Genomic DNA, 22,996 nt, shown 5'->3' on the forward strand with positions numbered 1-22,996 from the left:
AGTCTAAGTGAAGGAGAGTTTGATTTATAACTTTTTCATGAAAAAATAAAACCCTGAATTATAACAATAAATTAATCTTATAATTAATACAACAGAAATGAGAATTAAAATTTTGTAAATTCTTAGAAAAAAATGACAAGTAATCATTGGGGTATATATATATATATATTTTTTTTTTTTTTACAAAAATAAATGATTATGTGATACAACTATGGAAAGAAAATCAGAGGCAGTAAGAAACAGAAGGTACACACCAAACTGAATCACTGACATGAAGAAAAGGCTTAGGAAAATAATAGTGAGTGCAGGTGAAAAAATACAGATCAAAGCAATTAGAAAGGAACTAACAGATCTGAAAAAAAAGACCAATATGACTCAACATAAGGATAATTCAATTCAAAGGCAAATCAAAACCAGTATGTGTGAAAAACATGTGCAAACACTTAATATAAAAAAAAAAAAATTCCCTGAACTAGAAGAGTGAACTAATCTTGAAAGACTGAAAGAGCACTCCATGTTTCAGGAAATGCTCGGTACTGAAACATTTTCATTAAGCTGCAGAATTTTAAAGAAGAAATTATTCAGGTATTTAAGCAGAAAGAATGAAACATCTACATGAAATAACAGGATGGGCATATCAGAATGTACATCAAAGCTCAAGAGCAGCTCCACGTTTGTTGAATCCAAAGAAATATAAAGACAGGAAGAAAGAGAAAGAATGTCATCTGGAGTGAAGTTCATCTTATGTTTGTGATTTTTTTTCTGGATGGTAGGATTTGAGTTGGCTTTTCTTTTGAAGATTTTTTTATTTACTTATTTATTTTATCTTTCGCTGTGTCGGGTCCTAGCCGCGGCACACGGGATCGTCATTGAGGCATGCAGGATCTTCATAGGGGTGCACGGGCTCTTTGTCGTGGTGTGCAGGCTTCTCTCTAGTTGTGGTGTGGGCTCCAGAGCGCATGGGCTCTGTAGTTCGTGGCGCTCGGGCTCTAGTTGAGGCACGCGAGTTCAGTAGTTGTGGAGCGGGGGCTTAGTTGCCCCAGGACATGTGGGATCTTAGTTCCCTGACCAGGGATCGAACCCGTGGCCCCTGCATTATAAGGCGAATTCTTTACCACTGGACCACCAGGGAAGACCCCTGATTTGGTTTTTAAATTTCATTGTTCTTCATTATTTAAATTGTTTAAATGAGCTTCTAACTTATTAATAAAAACAATAAGTAATGAAACAGAAAAATATCAAGAATGAGATGGGAAGTAAATATGCCAATATGTCAACAATTCTCAATTCTAGGTGGTGACTTTCTAATTTCCAAGTATTATTGTTGTATTTTATAAGAGGAACTGGCCTTGAAAAAAGGAATTTGGCAGGCAGACTAGGAAAGGATAACACTCCAAGCATAAGCAAAGAGAGAAAAAATGTGATAGAAAATGACATGCTTATTAGGACACAGCAAGATCACTGGTAAGCAGATGGAGATAAAGGCTGGGTCGGATTATATGCTATGTTTGAACTTCATTCTAGTCTTTATTTCTGTCACTGAGTCACCAAGCATCATTCAAACCAATGAAAGTAGGTGTGTCTCTATCAGGTGCAGAAACAAACTCAATGTCTAAAACTCAGGGACAAAATAATTCTGTACTAGATCAAACAGAATCCTACTCTAGATGTTGAGGCAAAGATAAACAGGAAGGAAGCCTGACCTCAAGGTACTTAACAAGATATTTTTGAGATCAGATGGACACAAAGAAAAGTAAATAATAATATATGGTAACGCAACACACGTGGACATGATAGGAATTTAGAAGAAAGGAAGTTCTTTGATGGTTGAAGCAGACTGTCAAAGTGGTAGGACTTGAAGAAAGGCTGGACATGTTGACTTAAAATTTCCAGTTTCATAAGAAATTGTATCATAAGATCCCTACCTATAGCTACATCACAATTCCATAAAGATGGACCATTTATCTCTTTTCTTACCGAAATTATAAAGAAAAGATATACTAATTAATTGGTTATACTGGAATTTGACTATTTGAAAAAATAAGTAAAGCCTTATAGCAAAATATAGCTTATATATACCTTATAGCAAAATAAATTCCAGATAGGTAACTTTTCATCTAGTTCTTTCATGGTTTCATAGGTCAGATTTAACTTTTCAATATAACTATGGAAATAGCCTGTAAAACATGGGTTGGCCAAAAAGTTCGTTCGGGTTTTCCAACCCAATACAAAGGAAGCCATCACAGGAAGAAAGATACAAAATGTAATTTCACTACTGTAAACAATGTTAATCAAAAGACTAAAAATTGCTTACAATATATTTAGGAAAGGTCAACTTTAAAGAACTCTTTCTCAGTAAGAAAAAATACAAATAGTTCAACAGAAAAATGGGTAAAGGACATGAACAGAAAATTTACAAAGATTATATATGATAAGGTTTTGTTCATTTAGAATTATAAATTAGATGTCTAAGAATTTTTTCTTGGGAAACATTATTATCAACACAAAATTTATTTATAAGGCCATTCATTGCAGAAAAATTTACAATAGTGAAAAAAAAAAAAACTGAAAACAGCTTAAATGCCCAACAAAAGGATTATGTAAGTAAATTATGGTACCTCCACAGGATAAAATCACTGAAATCTCTCAACTAAATAAGATGCAAAAAACAGCACTGAATGTTGCCAAAGACTGTTCAATGACATGATAAAGTGGTTATGGTATGTTAGAAAAATGAATGGGATAATGACCATATATAATAGATTCATTCCAATTCCATAAAGACGCTGGAAGTATAGGAAAAGACCAGAAGGATCTATACCAAAATGTTAATTATGATCATTTCCAGATTGTAGGATTACAAGTGATTTTTTTTCTCCTTTATGTTTTCAATTTCATCCAAATTTTTACAGTGAAGACATGCTACTTTCAAAATCTCTGCTGACCTTTGCAGCAAAACTTCTGGAGACAGTTGTCTATATGTAATGTGCTTGATTCTCTCTTCAACCCAAACAGGCTCTGGCCCCAAAACATTTCCTCCATGTTACTAAATGCAACATCAGCAAAATTTACACTGGTGATCATTCCCTCCCTGTCTTGACACCCTCTTTCCTTGTGGCTTCTGGACACTGCACTCTGTTTTCTTCCTGCCTACTGATCCCTTTTTCTCCGTCTCCTTTGCGGGTTCCCTCTACCCATCAACCCCTTGACGTAGGACTGCACCAGGGCTCAGCCCTCTTCTTGAGCCACACTCACGCCCTGGGAGACCTCATCCAGCCTCAAGGCGTTAGATACCACGTGTATGTGGGAAACTCCCAAATCTCCATCTCTGGCCCAGATATAGATTTCCTTCCCTATCAAACTCCAGAATTGTCACTGCAATTTGTGTGCCCACTTACCACCTCCACTTGGATGACTAAGAGACACCCCAAACTCAATAAGCCCAGTAAACTCCTGCTCTTCCCCCCAAACCCTGCTTCCCATACAGCTTTTCCCATCTCAGGTGACAGCAACTTCCTTTCAGTTGCTCAGGTCAAAATCTGACCTCAGTTCCTCTCCATCTGTCATCCGAGCTGTCAGAAAACCTTACCAGCTCTCCTTCAATGTAGATCCAGAATCCAATCTTCTCATTATCTTTGCTACCACCTTGGTCCTAACCACTATCAGCTCTCCCCTAGATCAGGGCAGCAATCTGCCGACTGGGCTCCCGCTTCTACCCCTGTCCGGTTACAATCTGCTCTTAATATGACCGCCAGACTGATCCTTGTAACACCTAAGTCAGATCACAACACTTGTGCTCAAAACCCGCCAATGGCTCCCCATTCTCACTCACGGTAAAGCCCAAGTCCTCATTGGGCCAAAAAGGCTCAGATGGTGGGGCTTCTCCTCCCGTCCCCATCCTCGCCGCAAACTCCACTTCAGCGCACGCCTCGCTGCTATTCCAGGGCAAGGGGCTTGTCCCCACCTGGGCCTTGGCTCAAAACGCCCACCCTACTCTACCTGCCACTTTCTCCATCTGTCTTCCTGGTGAACTCCCTCACCTTCTTCTTGCTCAAATCTCACTTGCTCAGTGAGGATTACGCTAACCACCCTTTCTAACCCTGCAACCCAATCCCTACCCTCTGACCCCATGTGCATCCCCGGCCCCCTTTACTCTGCTCTGCTTTTTCCTTTTCCTTTAATACTTATCACCACTTACAAAAGGTTATAAAGAAGTGATTTAGATGGGCTATGATGAAGCAAGGAAGGCTACTCTGAAAACTCACGCTTAAATGGACTTGAATGTCTATCGGGAAAGGGTGGCATGACCCCGCATGGTGTATTGTCCAGAGGGGCACGATGAGGACTTAACCTACAGGAGTTAATAGTAAAACACAAATAGTAAAACACAACAGAAATAGACAGCGATTTGAAATCCCAGTGGCACAACTAAAGCTAAGAAGCATGAGGGAATTCCCTGGTGGTCCAGTGGTTAGGACTCTGTGCTTTCGCTGCCGAGGGCGTGGGTTCAATCCCTGGTCGGGCAACTAAGACCCCACAGGCCACCGTGCAACCAGCATGGAGCAGCAAAAGAAACAAACAAGCAAACAAAAAAAACTAAGAAGCATACGTTACAGGGAGGTGGATTTGCAGGTCAACATAGGAAAGGTGAGAGCATCCAAACATGGGAAGGCCCCCCAGAAGGCTGTGAGCTGCCTCCTGGCTGTGGAGTTTGGACACAGACAGGATGCGCCTGTATGGGGCTGACACAGAGAGGAATCAGACATGCCACTGGGATTTGGGGCAGACCTTCCGTCACCAACGCTCTCTCTCTGAGATTTTCAAGACATCCAAGAATCAAAGGGAAGGGGAGCCGAGGGGCTGGTAAATAGCTGAATGTGTACACTTTTCTGTTTTCCACTGTTTATCCTTCTGTCACACATTTAAACAGGTCAACCATTTACTGCACTGACCAAGGGCTACGTGGACCTGAATGCTACGTAACCGGCAATATTTCCGAAGGATGTGTCTGGAAGACGACAAATAAACAGAGCTCTGGATAACTATGTGTATTACGTGTGTGTAAATTATGAACCAGTGCCTTACCACGAATAACTGGAATAGCGATCGTGACAGCAACAGGATCAGTGAAGCACAGAATGACACGTAGAGGGAAAGGGCCAAGGGACATTCTGGGAATCAGCGCCCACTGGAATCAACGGGGCCTCCAAGAAGCCCAAGTATTCCAGGCTCTTTCAAGTCCATGAAAACTTAATTCATGGGGCAGAAAGTTTGAAGATGCAGGCTCTTCCCTACAGCCCCCCATAGCCCTGCTCATTCCCACGTCTTTTTGCCACAGCTCACATCACGTGGCCGGAAACCAGAAGCATCGCATACACGGCCCGCCACACGTGTTGCCCCCCAGCCAGGGCTTCTGCTCACGGAAACCAAACAAAGGAGAACAGGGAGAAAGAGGCCCAGCCTGCTTCAGCTTTTGTTTCCGAGGCCAGCATATAGCTCTGTGGTTTATTTCACTTGGGCTGTGTTTACATACATCAGTAAGTATGGTTCCCATTTCCCTTCGGAACAGCGGCTATAAATTACTTGTTGGAAGTGTCGGCCTCCTCTCTTCCCATAAAAGGTTGGGCAGAAATTACTGAGGCCCCAGCGAGAGGAGGTCAGGGGTTGGAAGGGAGTGACTTCCTTCACCCACGTCCTTAAATTAATCGACTGATTCAACAAATACCTAAGCACAAACTATGCGCCAGGCATAGTCAGGGATGCTTTCCTAAGCAAAGCAGTCAAAACAAAACAGAAATCCTTGCCCTCACAAGGCACTCCAATTCTAGTGAACTTCATCCACCTCACCTCAATTCCCGGATTCTGAGCTCTCAGACCATCTAGGGCTGAGCATATCAGAAGGGAAATGTGAGGCAGCCAGAGCTACTATAAATAAGTATAATAATAATTATAGTTGTTACCATTAGTGTGGATGTCTTGAGTGTCTAGTATGTGCCCGCCACTGTTCTAAGCACTGTACATTATTAACTTATCAAATAGTCATAAAAATGCCATCAATGGGCACTGTTGCATTGAACTGTGATCCCCCCAATTTTAAATTCTAAATGGAAATAGGGTCTTTACAAAGGTAACTGAGTTAAAAGGAGGTCCTTAGTGTGGGCTCTAATCCAATATAACTGATGACCTTACCAAAAGGGGAAAATGGGACAGACACAGGGAGAGGTTTCACACTCTGAACGCACAAGGAGAAGATGACCATCTACAAGCCAAGGAAAGAGGCCTGGACTAGATCCTTCCTCATGACCCTCAAAGGAAACCAAGTCTGCTGACACCTTGATTTTGGGCTTCTAGCCTCCAGAACTGTGAGACAATTCATTTCTGCTGTACTAAGCCAACCAATCTGTGAAAGTGTCTGCTGGCCCTGAAGGCTGACCTTGGGTCAAAATAGAAAACTGCCACGTCCAGGGGTGGCCAGCAGGCTGCTGGTCCCCTGGTGCAGCCCCGGATGGAGCATGTGAAGAGCAGGACAGGGCTTCCCTGGTGGCGCAGTGGTTGAGAATCTGCCTGCCAATGCAGGGGACACGGGTTCGAGCCCTGGTCTGGGAAGATCCCACATGCCGCGGAGCAGCTGGGCCCGTGAGCCACAACTACTGAGCCTGCACGTCTGGAGCCTGTGCTCTGCAACAAGAGAGGCCGCGATAGTGAGAGGCCTGCGCGCCGCGATGAAGAGTGGCCACCGCTTGCCGCAACTGGAGAAAGCCCTCGCACAGAAACGAAGACCCAACACAGCCATAAATAATAAATAAATAAATAAATAAAATTTTTTAAAAAAGAGCAGGACACCCCATTTACTACAGAGGTATCACTAACGCAGCTTCCTCACGTGGGTAAGCGATGCTGCCGTTCAGCCCAATTAAACATGCTATTTAATACTCTGTGCCTTCAAAGAGATCTATTTCAATGAGTCATTCTAAATACTTGCTACCTGAAAATGTTAATGTTTTCTTCTCAGCCCAGTCTTGTTCATTTTCTATTTCATTTAACTGGAACTAAAGCTCAAGTATGATGTGGTCCACGGCAGATAATAATAGCTCAGAAAAGCCAAATACACAGAATGAGAAATTCCATCCCAGACTCGGCAATAAAATCTCAGGAGGGGGCTAACTGTTAAATAAGGGAGAGTCATGTCACTCAGGCTTTGCTGTATTAATCCAGGATAATCTCAGTCTTCAGGACTGCAGTTACTTTTAACAAAATAAACACAAAAGAACTTGCAAAATTTTATTTTTCTTTCTCCTCCCACCTCTCGTCATGGGGCCTCTGTCTCTCCAACTCACACAAACACACACACACACACACACACGCAAAACCACTGCTAATAATACCCTCATTTGTATATCTTGTTTGCTTTTATTGTTTCAGGGGCATTTCAAATAAGAATAATGTAGCCAGTATTTTTTGAATGCTTACCATGATATCACTGTGCTAATAAGCACATTACATACTTTATCTAATCTACTCCTCCCTCCGGTAACTCTGTCAAGCAGATATTATCATTCTCTCCACTTCACAAGGAAAGAAACGGAGGCGAAGTTCAACCCCTGGCTCCCGGCCACACAACTAACAAATGACAGAACCAGGATGGGAACCCAGTCTTTGCAGGCGTCCAGAGCCCTGGCCATTCCACGGAGCTCCGCGCCAGCCTGCATGTGCCTTCTGACCAAGAAAGGATGAAACTCAAAAGAAGAGGCTTTCCTCACTGGACTGTGCAGTGACCCTTTCTCTAGGGCGGGGGAGATGCTGGACCACACATCATCTTTTCAAGTGGCTCCAAACTCACAAGCCTCAAGCTCTCAATTAGCCCCAGGTCTGGAATAACCCCCACAAGGTTGCAGTTTAAGGGAAAACAGCTCTGTCATCCATCTACATGCTTTCTGGGACAGGAAGCTTTATGAGAACAGAGAAAATACACGGGGAAAGTAAAGTGGGGCTTGCCAACCACCTCCATCTGGGTCCTGCCCACAAAGCCTCCACTGCTGGGAGCAGCTTCCCACCTCAAGGCTGGAAGACTCAGCTTTATAATGTGAATCTAAAGGAGCCAGTGGGGAAAGGGGGACGGAAAAAGACACCTGCACCTTCTCACCAAAGGACAAATTTTAATATGCTTTCTTCATCATTTTCAATAAAAGATCATAGCAACCAAAGTTACTTTTAAGTGACTGAGTGCTTTACCTTTTAGGGCCCCAATGACCGAACGTAAGAGTACCAAAAACTACAGAAACATTTCCACTTGCCAGCCTTCACTCTGGCCTACAGCATGACCCATGTATAAGAAGGAAAACAAGTGCTTTCATCCCATATCTGAGATCAAAATTGTGAGTCTTCACTTCTAAGTCCAAGCGGTACCAGTTCTCCGCATCCTGGCTGAGTGAATGGAGGATGCTCATTTTGTGGAGAAGAAGACACATAGAGAGTAACCATTGATGCCATTGCTAAGCCACACTGTGAAGGAGGCCATGGTGATGGTGACGATGAGACCAGAACAGACAGGGACCCTCATTCCATCAGGGAGACATCAGAGAGCATCCTTGGATTTGAAAACAACAGCTCAAACGTAATTAAGAAATTTAGACTGGCATAAATATGTAATGTACACATTTCTTTGCAGATGCCTTTTTCCTCTGACAGGCTGGTGCCAACTTGCATTTGGAAGAAATCCATTTTCATACAAAGGTAACCGAAAGTGACAGGACATAGGAAGCCTACTTCATTTCTCCTCTATGAACTTTAAAAAAATCAGCTAATTGCTTTTCTAGGAAGCTATTTTATGAAATCACATTGCTTCACCTTTCTGCTCTTTATTCGTGGTATAAATGGTGATTTTAAAATGCCCATCATGAAAATGCTATGATTAATCAATACATCTTAAACAATATAATGACTTCTTTTAACAAACAGAAATTTGATCAACCAAAAATGGTCACTGTGTTCTTGTGGATGAATTATCAACCCCTACGAAAACTCCTAACATACAGTCTATTAATTGATATTCAAATGTAGGTGCCTCTTTCCCCTTCACTGACTAAGCTACAGGGAGGGGCGGCAGTCACTGGTTTCCTTCCTTCCCCGGCTTTGCAAAGGCCTACTTTTCCCAGCTCTTCAAGTGCTCTGCAAGAGCAGTTTAAGTCACTGCCATTTATTAAATTAATAGCAAACAGGAACTAAAACATGTATGTTTCAGAATGCCACTGCTGAAGCTGTAATGTGCCAAACGAACTGATTTCATAGGCTGAGACCCATATTTTATCTCCACGGCACTGCATTATTAGGCTCTTTTTATAGCATTACCCCATTTCTGCCTTGCCTATAGCACCTAGCATATAAATATGTATTTTTTATTTCTAACAAATTTGAGACTCATATAAAGCACTCTTTTCCAATCTAAAATTATCATTTTAGATAATTTCTTATCCTATTTCAAATAATAATGTCTTACTGGTCCATGATCCAAAGACCGGCACTGTGAAACTAATGGTGCATAAGCTTCAGGGGCTCTGGAGCCAAGGTTCCTCCAAGGTCCCAAGAGGGGCCCTAAAAATGTGTTTATATATGTTTTTGTAAATATTTCAAGTGTGGGGACTTCCCTGGTGGCGCAGTGGTTAAGAATCCGCCTGCCAATGCAGGGGACACGGGTTCGAGCCCTGGTCCAGAAGATCCCACATGCCATGGAGCAACTAAGCCCATGCACCACAACTACTGAGCCTGCGCTCTAGAGCCTGGGAGCCGCAACTACTGAGCCCAGGTGCCACAACTACTGAAGCCCATGCGCCTAGAGCCCGTGCTCCGCAACAAGAGAAGCCACCGCCATGAGAAGCCCGTGCAATGCAATGAAGAGTAGCCCCTGCTTGACACAACTAGAGAAAGCCCATGCGCAGCAACGAAGACCCAACGCAGCCAAAAATAAATAAATTTACACATATTAAAAAAAATATTTCAAGTGTAAAACATTTCCATATTCTTTATTTCCTAAACAGGACCCCCAAGACGGTATAAATGTTGGGTCCCACAACCTATATCTGCCCCTCTAGGTTAACAGTAAATTATATGCCACACGTTAAGGGCAAAATATTAATTGTGTGTGTGTGAGACAAAAAATAATTCACTTCAACTGGAAATAAGATTCAGTGTGCCCTGCCCTGGAACGTTCTAGAATGCCTGCTTCAGCCATTCCTTAAGGCCCCTGTCTCCTACCTAACAGGAGTCACCCTTCCAAGTGGCAGGCCAGGGGAGGCTCACTTAATGAGGGGTGACGTCAGGAATGAAAGACTCGGCTACAAAAACAAAATTATGTTTTTCATTAACACAAAACTGAGCTGGGGAAAGCCAGCCAAGAGGCAGGTGTATCAGTTAAGGAATTCCCTTGAGGGCCTTCACTTCCACATCAAATTGCACTGAATTTCTCTACACTAATTACCTATTATTGAAGATGAAAGAATGATAACAAATGATTCGCCACAGCAGCTGACAGAGTGCACGTGTCGGAAAGAATGAAGGATTTACCAAGTGCAAAATCAGACAAGAGAGATTCACAAGTTCTCAATTTAAAAAAATAGCATAGAATCTTTCTCTACTATAAGGACTATGAAGGTGAGGGAATTTTCTTAGGCCTAGAAGCCCAATTTTTTTTATTTATTTATTTATTTTTAAATTTTTTTCTTTTAGAAGCCCAATTTAAAATTTTGTCGGGACTGTGAGAGAAATTGCAAATTAAAAGTGAAGTGCTGGAGTCTAATTTATTCAATTCACATAAATTTCTTGGAGGCAGAGATCACATCTTCAATTTTTTTTTTTTTTTAATTTCTCACACCACATTACACCTAGCCATTGATTTGATTTTCTTATGAGGAACATCCCTATCCAGTGTCATACAGCTATATTTTCACTTCCCTTGTCTTCATGTCATTTTTACCCAATGCTTCCTTTTAGCCCCCAAATTCTTCACCCTGTCTTAAGTCTTGCTCTCCAGCTAACATCCTGAAAAAGTGTAGTCAGGTAATGTAAGTTCCCTTCAGGTCATCTCCTCTGTCAATTTTCCTAAAACACACATTCCATCTCTCAGTGGAAATCAATGTCAGTACTAATGAAAGGACATTTTCATAGAGGTGGTATCTGTTTAAAAAATATATAGGCATCAACATTTTTTTAACCGGTTTGCCACAGTTTTAAACCCTCCAAAAAATAAAACCAAATAGTCCCTCAAATCCAATTAGTTGATAAAATTCTTCAATTTCTATTATGATAGTGGCTTTATAGAAACGTCCTATAAATACTGAATGATACATCTGCAAAAGGTTATTTCTTAATCCCTTGGGTACTGTAAAGAAACCAACCAACCAACCAACCAACAAACCCTTTGAGTCTGAAGGCTAGGAAGCGTAACTTTCAAACTTCCAGGTAGCACCCTGTTGCCCACTGGGAAAGAGTCATATTGTTATTATAATTGTGGACTGTTTGAACACACAAGATTTACAAGATTCAAATTACCAGAGTGTCCATTAATATGCAAAGCTTTTGGCTAAAATAAGGACTGTATACCCTCCCCCACCAAAAAAAACACCACCACCACCCCACCGACTATAACTTTGTTCCACAAACACTTCTTCTTACTTCTTTTCTATCAATGTATGATTGGCCTCTTTGAAATATACCTCGTATTGACAGAATGTTAGGAGAGTTCAATGTCATGGAGGGAAATGAAACACTTCCTGTATAAAAGCTCTAATTTCTCTCGGCATGACCCTCTATCTCAGGCATTTCCCTCTTTCTGTGATTACCCAACACCTGTACAGGGTATCATTTGTAATCGGGGGTCCTGAAAGGGCATCCTGGAAGTGTCCACGTGATCAAGGACATACCCAAAAGCCTAATGAAACTGTAGAGTTATCCACATAAGGCTGCCCTGGTTGTCAAAAACGGGCTTTCCACCAGAGCTTTATCAACTCATCAGGTTCCAAAGTAAATAAATTGTTACCTAATAAACTTGGAGTTTCTTTGGTACATAAAAATCATTTTAACAAGGAATCACTGGGGATTAAAATTATAAAGGGAATCCTGGTGGTTACAAGTCACCTCTGTTCAAAAATGAGTCATGCTTTATTGGCTGGTACAGGCTATTTGATGAGGAAAACAAAAATCAAAGAGCTTGACGAATTCAGTTCTGTCAGAGGGTAACTACATGTGTTTCCTACAAACTTTTAAAAACATAAATGCTTGCAGAACTTATGTTTTGCTTCCATTAATTCCTAATTAACACTTTTTGGGATCCCTCATAAATGAATAATCAAAAGAAGTTACTGCTATACATGTCACTTAATTTCTTCATGAGAACCTGTGTAAACATCTCAGAGTAATAAATGTGTCTTCTCTAAGGGGAATACATTGATCTCCCAATGGGTGCCGGGCGCTTTCTGAGATGAGAGCTCAGAAATGGGTAAAACTCAGCCTTGTTGGACAGGCAATGAGAAATGTCAAATCATTTGTTTCGTTTGGTTACTAGATCAAATTAAGATACAAAGAATATTCTGGCCACACTGTTATTCCATCTTTAGAAAAGAATATATCAAAAAAAAAAAAAAAAAGTGAACAGTTCCTAAGTACAATGTTCTGGAGCTCACGTTGTATTTTAGTTGGTATACCATATCACAGCAAAACAAAACAAAAAAAATGTGCAGTCATATTTTTTCTTCACGTGCTCTGGACAACTGTCATCAATTTGGAATAGAGTACGAGATGTGCTTTTCTCAAACAAAACCTCATTTTCCATCCAGATGTACTGTTCAAGTGACCGCAGCCTCTTTGCTACCTCTGTGATTGTAATTTACTTGTTTTGAAGTCTAACAGTCCATACATCCATCCTATGTATTTTGTAATGCAGTGAAAAAACACTTTAGAATAAACTCAAAATGTAAACCAGAAGATTCTGAACTAAAATATTTCACTCTCTTCGTATAACCTAAGATCATTTTTTACAGGACAAGGAGAATTCTCACTTGATTAGCAACAACCAACCAGGATCTCAAATATTTTAATATGGATGGGACACCTGAAACATTTGAATAATCACCATATTCAATATTGAATCATTTAACAATTACTTTAAAACTCATGATGAGGTCTACCTTGTGATGTCTGTCCTGGAACATTTCAAAACTGACAAAAACGTTGAATTTCTGAAAACTTTTACACAAAAATTAACCTCTTTACATACTAAAAGCTTTGACATACTTTTATTCCAGTGTATAAAATCTCTGACAACATTGGCTTGTGCACAAAAAAAAAAAAAAAAATCCCTTGAACTATACTGACGGAGGCATTCCTTCCTGAACTAACACAGACACACCACAACAGCATTTGTTGGTACTTAAAAATATTCTGATTATAATCAATTTGAGATTTTAAGAAATCATTATGGATGTGTACATCCTTCCATATTGATGGCTACAAATCCCACATGACATCAGTCACACACTGAAATAAAGATGCATGGGAATGGAATTTACAACTAGTCAGGTCGTCCCTTGAAACTACTCGGATGCGTGTAAGTGGTGTTGAGAAAAGACTCACCTCTCCTTGTTTGGGGATGCTGAACTTGGAAAGCTTGGCCTTGGCTCTGGCGGACTCTGGCTTGGTGGCTGAGGCTCCCCTGTATGACGCACAGTGCACGCCGGTCTCTGTGGACGACTTCAGCTTCGGAGACTCATCGGGAGCCTGATCTTGGCCATCCATCGGTCGCACATAGGCAGTCGGTTTCTGCTGGACGAGGCTAGGTTTTGAAGCCAGGGATGGAGGAAAGTTCTGAACACAGTGGCCACTGCCGCTGTGCTTGGCTCCCATAGCAGGTGGCCTGTCCTGGGTCTGAAGACCCACCTCGACGTTGCACACCTGTTTGGTCCGCGGCTGCTGTCTGCCAACACCATCTCCAAGCAAGGTCCTGAGAGAGCCCTGTTGTGCTGATTTGGAAGAAGAAGAAGAAGAGGAAGATGAGGATGAGGGGCTCGAGACACAGGGGTTAGGGTTTTTATTATGGTTCTCTGGGTGAGCAGATCTGTTCAAATCAAGCGTCCTGTGTCCGTGCTTACTTGCTCTCTGTTGGCCATCGGACGGTGGGTGCCCGGCCTTCTGCCAGCCCACGGTGCCCCTCTTACTCTGCTGCCCAGGGACCACTGCTGGGGTGGAGGACGTGGTGCTGCAGACGGATGCAGGCTGGGTCTGGGCTCTCGAATCTGCAACAAAATGCTCGTCAATCTTGTTCACGGGAGCCTGAGGAAGCCCAGGTTTGGGAACGCCAACGAGATGACTCTGATTTGATCTATCCGTTAAAAAGTCTTTCATTTCATCGTAATTGCCTAAAGTGTTCTGGAGCCGGTTGGAGAGCTCATCCCCCTTGTTAGTCTGGAAAAAGAAGAACATAACATCCATACTCCTGTTACAGACAATGGAAACACGGGAAATGATGGAGAGGCGCCTTTACTGCTAGAAGAGCCAGGGTTGCCACATTCAGAATGAGAGCTCAGAGATTCCATCAAAATGGTCAGCGTCTCTGAAGACGTCTGTCAACACTCTGTATCTCACTAGGACTGGACCGCAGCTAATGGCCTCAGAGGGCATGAATGAAGCATCTCTCCTTGGTACTGTGCCACAGCCAAGGAAATCAGGAAATTTACGATCGCAACTTCACAACCTGGTCTGGATTAAGTCTTTCCAGGACTAGATTTTCTTTTCCTTTTTCTTTTTTCATCCCACTGCAAGCTTTCCTTGAAAATTCAGATTTGGCTCAAATTATTTTGCTTCCAATTTCTAAATATAGAATTATTCTTGTTAGAAACCCAGAGGGACGGGCAAAAGAAATCAGAGAGAAGCTTACAACGAGTATGGGGTTCAGTCTGCAGGAAGCCCTCGGCCTGAACCATCCCCAGTTCCAAGCAGCCTGAAATAGGAATGAAATCTGGGGAGCTACTTCATTTTGCAAGCGAAGTTATATTTCTGGCCTTTGGTATAAATGAGAAACAATCCAACATTTCCTTTCTTATGAGCCCTATCAAGTACCCTGCTCCTAGCATGATCTGTGTGTGACAAATACGTAACCCAACCTCTTTTTAGTGGTTGTTTCCTAATAGCTTAGAAAACACAACAAATGGCATTGACTTTGCAAACTGATGCAGAGATGAAGTCAATTATTGATAAAAGTCATAGCACGCAGATCTCCATCTTAAACAAAAGTTATATTTCATTGAGGGACTAGCCAGTAAAGACATGTGAAAGAGGCACCAAAATTTGTGGGGGAAGACCCCATCCTTAGGGGCTGAGCTGTCTGAAGTTTGGTTGGCCAATTCCTGTAGTCAAGACTGCCGTCGGGGTTAGAAGGAGGGATGAGGGGTGGAGATGAACAAGTGAAAACCATCTACCTTGTAGGGTTCACTAAAGAGGGAGTAACTTGAATTAAATGCGCCATCATCCTGCTGAGTTTCCTGATTTCTTCTTTCTCGTTCTTTCCTCCGTAACACGTTTCTATCTGGTTCATAGACACTGCATCAGGGAGAAAGAAGAGAGAACCACACACGAAAAAGTTAAAGGTAATGCTCAATACAACATTCACCTGAATGCAGAGGTCTGATTCACGGGCAAATGGCAATGGTAACGGGAACATGGATCAGATGAAAGCCAGTCTAATCAAGCAGTATGGCTCGGCTGTCTGAGAATTCCATTCTTCGGGAGGAAAAAAAATCCTTAGGACAAGCTGCAACCAGTACTAGACCTCTCTGCCTGATGTGTGAAAGAGGAAATATCTAAGCAACTTTGACAGGAGAAGACTGAAAATAGTCTTCAAGCAGAAGGTAATTACAGAGATGTGTAAATAGAAATTATGAGCGTATTTCCTCTTATGACATGGCCCCAGAGTGTTATATGGAAATGCTCCTTCTCTTTTCTTTCTTTCTTTCTTTTTTTTTTTTTTGCATGGCTGTGTTTCTGTAGTGATTCTTTCATTAACTAGGTCCCAAAAGAGCTGTTAAAACTCCATGCTGCAGTGGTTTTCACGGTTATGAGCCTCCTTCTGATTTCTGCTAATCAGTCAAGCCGTCAAACTCCTACTGAATCCATCCTTCCTTCTGATATACTTCACACGATCCCTCTTCCTCACTATGAAAAATGTGCTAAGAGGAAGGGGGGGTAGGCAACGAGAGAGAGGACGGAAATTGAAACATGGTATGCCATCAAGGAACTCAGCCTTTTTGTGCAAGAAAGTTAATATCCATTCTCCCAAGATACAACTACAAAGTGACCAGAAACCAGATAACTAGAAGGACTTAAGGAAAAAACAGTGTTCCTTCCTCCTAGTAAGGAAAAAACAAAAAGGCTAATTCAACTAATAACAAGGAAGTGACTTACGGGACAGAAGGCGATAGACTTGTCTTTTCAGCTCAGTAGACAGAGAAATCCGGCCCCAGTGTAGACAACGGAACTAACACTACCCCTTGTAAGGAACTACCATGTCCTCCAAATGAGCACCGTGTGCATTTCAAGCAGATGCATTTAGTTTAAGCGAGCTTGTCATCGCTTTGCTTAGAGCTCAAGCTTGATCTAGTGGGCAGAGGCTGGAGCTGGGAGCCAGGACAGCCACGTCCTGACTGTGGTCCTGCCATAACCAGTGATGTGATGACGAAAACGCCATGCAATCTCTCTGCAGCCCAATGTCTTCATGGTGTTGTCACAAGGTTTAAATGCGAAGGAAATCTACAAAAGGGCTTTGGGATAGCTTCAGGTGCCCCAAATCCAATGTACTGCTATTAAATGTTGTTGATGAGAGAATCTGCAGGTTCAAAGAAACTTAAAAAATAGTGAGGTTTGGGGTTTTGTTTTGTTATGTTTCAGCTAAATTGCTATCTCGAGTAAAAGTGCATACTTGTGTCATGTTGCTATAGAGGACGCAAATAAAATGATCATAAAATAAATATTGCGTATCTTCCTAGCTCTGCCCATGTGGCCAGGGTATATTTTAAATTCACTGTCTAAGGGGTGATGCTAAATATGCTTCTGGCAAGACTTTGAGAGCACCTAAGGCATTTCATTTAAATTTCAGATCAGGGAAGGTTAAAATACCCAGAACATGTAGCCTATTAGCATTTTAATTCAGCCGTAGGACATTACCCAAAGTTATTCGATTTGGGAGTCCAAGCAGTGACCTTCATGTAAAGGGAGGCTGCAGCCCCAGCCTCCCAACGGCGAGGCTCACCGCTCCAACCCCACAGTCACTGGAAATTCTCCGGGGTGGCCGTGGTGACAGTGACTGGCATAAGGGAGGCACGAGATGGGAATGACACTCAATCACAGAGCCAGGCTTCAGATTCAAAGGAAAGGGCACGACTGTCCTGCCCTGCTTGCAGACATCTGCAATATGAAACCCCAGCTTTCGTGAACATTCCATGGATTTCAAATGGAGACTGTTCTGAGGATACACAACTCATGCTGTGGATGGGCATGAAGTGGGCTGTAGCCAAGAGAGGCACTGCAGGTTTTCTATGAACTGGCTAATTTCTGGACCAAAACCAGCATTTGCAAACAGAAAAACAAGCTTGCACTGCATGCATCGTACTTCTCCTCCTCTCCGATAGGTACAGCAGTTTGTGAAGCACCTACTGTGTGCAACTCCATGCACAGAGGCTTCCACAGACATGCTTGCTGTCCTCAGCCAGGTCAAGCCAACCAAACACACAAGACTGGTGTGATGCACGAAGTGGCCTGATGTAACATGGAGCAGGTGGTCATTTAGGATGATTTCCAGGCTTCTGAGAAGCCCCCATACCCAATATAATACCTCCTGCATCTGCTGGTTGACGACTGAAATTCCACAACTAGAGAGTCACTCCTCTGGTTTAAGATGTCTTCACCCCTGTAAGAAATGTAGACACCACAAGAAGGGAAAACACTTTACACCTGATCAGCCCTCAGCACCTTAGTGCGCACGAGTTTGTCAGCTTTTTCCCAAAGGCCAGGGAGAAAGGGCACAAGACATCAGGGTCCAAAGGGCACGGGACATGTGAAGAAAAGGTCAGGAACAATGCAGAGTGTAGCAATGAAGATACATTTCGAAACCCTACCTATTTTGCAACATGACTTGGATGTTTAAGACAGAGGCATTAGGATACAAGCCCAAATCAATGAGGCAGGTAGCCGATTCACTGCATTTCCAAGGTCAACGATCACTTCCAAATATGGAGAAGACGGAGGTGAGGGGGAAGCACTCCTTAAGTAAACCTGCCTCATTTCCCAACCCCTTTAAGCTGGAAGATAACCAAAAGCGCTCCCAGATGCAGACCACCGCTGGGTAAAGTTCTCTAATGAGGTCCCTCTGGCACGCCCAGCCTATGGCCTCTGATACGAGGAGGACTGAACACCCTCAGGACCACCTCCACATGAGCTACTAACAGAAACGCATTGGCCACCTCTCATGGGACCGCCATGATGCCTGTGCCACGCCGTGCCCTCCACACCATCAGCTGAAACCGGAATGGCCGAAGATGACAACCGTCCCCCTTCTCCAGAGGAGGGCAAAGGAAACCTTGCACAAGAGGCAAGACTTCTTGACTGCCTTTCCTCGGGTTTCTCAGCTCTGCTGCTTCCACTGAGCATTCAGCGCCTCCTAACAGGAACCCACCCACTCCTTATCCTGAACGAGAACCACAACCCCCACCCCGTCATGTCAGGCCCAGGAAGCTAAAATGTCACCTGCACAAAGCAAATGTCACTGGAAGAGAAAGCCTGGACTTGCCAGCCCTCATCTCTCCCTAAGCGTCTGAACTTTTACCTCTTCTGACTCATAAAGACAGTACCTTCTCGACAGTGAGTCTGCCGTTCCACTGATCACAAGTGAGATCTGGGCAGGTTGTCACAATCCTGGAGCACGCCTACACCATTAAAACTCAGCCCTCGGGCTTCCCTGGTGGTGCAGTGGTTGAGAATCTGCCTGCCAATGCAGGGGACAGGGGTTCGAGCCCTGATCTGGGAAGATCCTACATGCCGCGGAGCAACTGGGCCCGTGCGCCACAATTACTGAGCCTGCGCGTCTGGAGCCTGTGCTCCACAACAAGAGAGGCCGCGATAGTGAGAGGCCCGCGCACCACGATGAAGAGTGGCTCCCGCTTGCCACAACTAGAGAAAGCCCTCGCACAGAAACGAAGACCCAACACAGCCATAAATAAATAAATAAATAAATAAATAAATAAATAAAATTTTAAAAAACAAAACAAAAAAACCCCAAAAAACTCAGCCCTCTTCCCTCTTCTGCCATCCCAGCAATATGAGGGCCAGGCCATTTGCTCTACAAGCAAAGGAACCTTCTCCCTGACGTGCTGCAAGTCAGGTCAGCTTCCCTGGGGATGGATGTAGTAGAGAATTCCAATTCCTGGCATGCTAATACATCCATTAAACTCAGTAAGAGCCTCGTGTTATGAGTTATGTTCCTTTGTTACTAGCAGACGGTAAAATCTCTATCGTCTGTGAGGTGGTTCCTTCTTTCTGTGACAATTACAAGAATCACACTCTTCAAATGGATGTCACCAAATGTATTTATTTATTTTGCATGAAGGTAGAGGCAGCCAACTGCTACGAGACTATTATTATTCACTGCAGACGTATAACATTCCCAGAAAACGTGATTCCACATTATGCAACTGGGGGTTCTGCCTTTTTGTAAAAAAGAAACAAATGGACTCTCGCCCGCTGCAGGCGCCATGGTCATTTTACTCGGGAAAGCTGAGCTGTGAGCAGTTTTGTTTTTTTTTTTCTCTCAAAGGTGGGACAGCCACTTCCTCCTCGTCACAATGACAGTGCGGCCTGAAAGGACTGGTCAGAACCGTTCCTGTGAACGAGTCTGGCGCTGGGGGAAGGGGGCACAGCAGTGCTTCAATGTTAAGATGTGTATAACAGACAAAAAAAACCTCAAATTTTTTTAAAGTGGGGGAAAAACATCCAAGCACTTTAACTCCACTGCACCAGGTGAACTGATACAGCTCAGAAGTTTTCCTTTACACCAACTGTCAATGCCGGAATTTTGTATTCTGTTTTGTAAGGATTTAATAAAAGTCATAAAAACTAAAAAAAAAGAAAAGAAAAGAAAAGAAAATGAGGAGCCTTCCCTGACCCCCTGCCCTCCTCGGGCTGTTGCTCTTTATGAGACACAGATTTCTGCAGAGCTGCTCTCTCTCCAATGCCGGGTTCTCCGAAACCCATGTGATCTGCGTTCACAGCAAGGTCCCCCTCCTCGCGGGGCCTCCACGGACACTCCTCACTGCCCAGCCCCCCGCACGGCCAACGCCACCTCCACGAGCTCTCTCCCCGGGCTGTGGGGCTGCGAGCTTGTTTTCCTCCTGCCTCTCGCGCTACTCCCGAGCGTGCCTGCCTGTTTCTCTTCCTGCGCCGCTCCTGCAAAATGTGCTGTCACTCCAGGCTCTAGGCCTGGCCTCTTCCTGGGTGACGCTGTGCATTCCTTGCCTGCAGGTGCAGTTTTCATATTGATGACGCGTGAAGTATTTTGTAGGGCAGTGGCCAAAGCCAATTATGCTGGTTAAGGAGGAAAAGATATCCAAACATGATACTATCATCATTTCCAAAATCACATGATAACAGCATGGAACTAAATAACAGTAATACCTTTGAGCCTCAAGGCTTCTCCCTTCCACTGAGCTCAAAACATTTCACATATATGTCTCTTTGTTATCCTTACAATGTCCCTTGAACAAAGACAAAGCTGGTAGATACACCTAGGTTAACTTTTTTAAAGATCGAGGAACTTAGGATAAGAGTTTGATCATCAAAACAATGTCGTGAAGAAGACATCATGTGGAAGGAACAGCAATGTCCAAAGTACTTTCTTCAGGTCTATACAGGAGACAGGACCTGCCTAAGAGCCAAGAAGTGGCCACACTTCCTAAACCCTGGTGTCTACAAGCCCAGTGTTCATCAGTTGTGAATGTCAGCCACAGCAAAGCTAAGCAGGGCGAGTGAAACAAAGGGAAGTCCTCTCTCCTTCAGACAGAAGTAAAAGAAGAATTCTGGAACAAAGGCTGGGCTGTTATTTTTATACTCCCAAAACAACGAAAAACAAAAATCAGTCTCTTTCCACAGCACCCATACGAAAAGGATATCCATGTACTACAGAATAGAGGAATGGAGGACGGGTGAGTGAATAAAGAAATTACAGATTCTATAGAGTAAGCCTGCTAGGGCTGACAGTGTCATCACTTTCACCGGATCCGACCCAGGCATCAGCCAACTCCAATCTGTGCCCAAGCTGCCCTCCTGGAGGGAAGGCACTGGAGTTGGCACAGCAGCCTCTGCAACTGAGCCCCAGATCTGACCCAGCAGACCCACTGGCCAGAGAGAGACTCTGCCGTCCTCCTTCCTGCACTGAATCACGTGCAGCCCGTTCAAATCTGACCACTCGCTTCAAACAAACTGCATTTCCCATGACAAAGGCTTTCAGCCAAGGGTATATGTGGTTCATCGCACCCCTTGACTGGAATCATCAAAGTGTTTCATCCTTAAAAAAAAACCAAAACAAACAAACAAACCCAAAAAAACCCATTATTCTACCTACTGGTGTATCTCCAGGGTTGGGATCTAGGCAACGAGTGAATTCAAGGAGAAGAGAATGAGATGAACCTATTTACGGGGCAGGAATAGAGACGGAGATGTAGAGAATGGACGTGTGGACACAGCGGGGGAAGGGGAGGCTGGGATGAATTGGGAGGTTATATTTGACATAAATACACTACCATGTGTAAAATAGCTAGCTAGTGGGAACCTGCTGTACAGCACAGGGAGCTCAGCTCGGTGCTCTATGGTGACCTAGATGGGTGGGATTGGGGGGGGAGGTCCAAAAGGGAGGGGACATATGTATACATATAGCTGACTCACTTCACTGTACAGCAGAAACTAACACAACATTGTAAAACAACTATACTCCAATTAAAAAAAAAAGAGAATGAGAAACCTTTCACCTATCTTTTGGATAAAGTTATCATGTTCTCCATGTTTAAAAACTACTGTCCTCCTCAAATAGCAGAACTACAATTCACTTTAGTCCAAAAGCATTTCTGAATGCCTCCCGAATGCCCTTGTGTCAGATACTGGGAAGATCATTAGGGCTGCAACCAGCCTATCCTGCTGCTGAGAAGCTAACAGTCTAGGGGACCAGGGCGAGGAGAGGAAGGGGCCCTTCTAAGCAGAGAATGTTAACATCTTGTGGTCCGGCATGCAGAAGGAGCCAGGATTGCGTCCTGCAAGAGAGCTCCTTTGAGCTGGGTCTTGAGAAAGGGGCAGGTGGAGGAGAGGGAAGGGAAGAGGGAGGACTCAGAAGCACAAGATACACAAATTACTATTAAGTGGCCTTTGAGAGTATTCGGAGGAAGTGACCTTTGCCCTCACCACACCATCTTACTTCTTTAGCCACTTGGAATTCCACATTCAAAGCTTCATTTCTTTGGTTTGCTCCACTGCTAAACTACCTCGCCCTAAATAAGTTTACCTGATCCCTTCCTGAAAGCAGGCTCGGTTGGGAGTGAATAAGTGAAGGATGGACGCAGGGGAGAATGAAAGGAGACTCCCAGACTCGCTCGCCCTTTCCTTGCAGTTTACATCAGGGCGGGCTGCGATCAGCTGGACCACAGAGGAGACAATCTGCTGATAGTCCTGGGATGGATGCCGTGCTCACCCACCCCCGGGGTGAGGGCTGAGGTCACAAGGGCCAACGGGAAGAAGAGGAGGCACCCAACGAAGAGGGGAAGAATGTTCCGCAGACACGCTCCTGTTCTTCCGGGCGGTAACATCAGCAACTGTGCATCATTAAGGAAACATGATCACGCGCTCCAAAATGACCACAACTGCTTTAGATTTAACGGGTCAAGCTAATTAACGTCTCTTGTTATTTATGAAGCAAATA

General features: G+C 43.6%; 1 protein-coding gene across 3 annotated transcripts in view; it reads right to left on the bottom strand.

Moving 5' to 3' along the window:
- Positions 1-22,996, bottom strand: part of AFF3 (ALF transcription elongation factor 3) — a 558,597-nt gene that overhangs the window by 451,649 nt on the left and 83,952 nt on the right. For all 3 annotated transcript variants that reach the window (XM_061168528.1, XM_061168527.1, XM_061168526.1), the window contains exons 2-4: positions 15,465-15,585; positions 14,139-14,451; positions 13,624-14,009 (exon numbers count right to left, since the gene is read on the bottom strand). In XM_061168528.1, coding sequence (XP_061024511.1) covers positions 13,624-14,009; positions 14,139-14,451; positions 15,465-15,585 — 820 coding nt within the window. The remainder of the gene's footprint in view (positions 1-13,623; positions 14,010-14,138; positions 14,452-15,464; positions 15,586-22,996) is intronic.

The sequence above is a fragment of the Eubalaena glacialis genome, chromosome 14, assembly GCF_028564815.1.
Source record: "Eubalaena glacialis isolate mEubGla1 chromosome 14, mEubGla1.1.hap2.+ XY, whole genome shotgun sequence".
NCBI lineage: Eukaryota > Metazoa > Chordata > Mammalia > Artiodactyla > Balaenidae > Eubalaena > Eubalaena glacialis.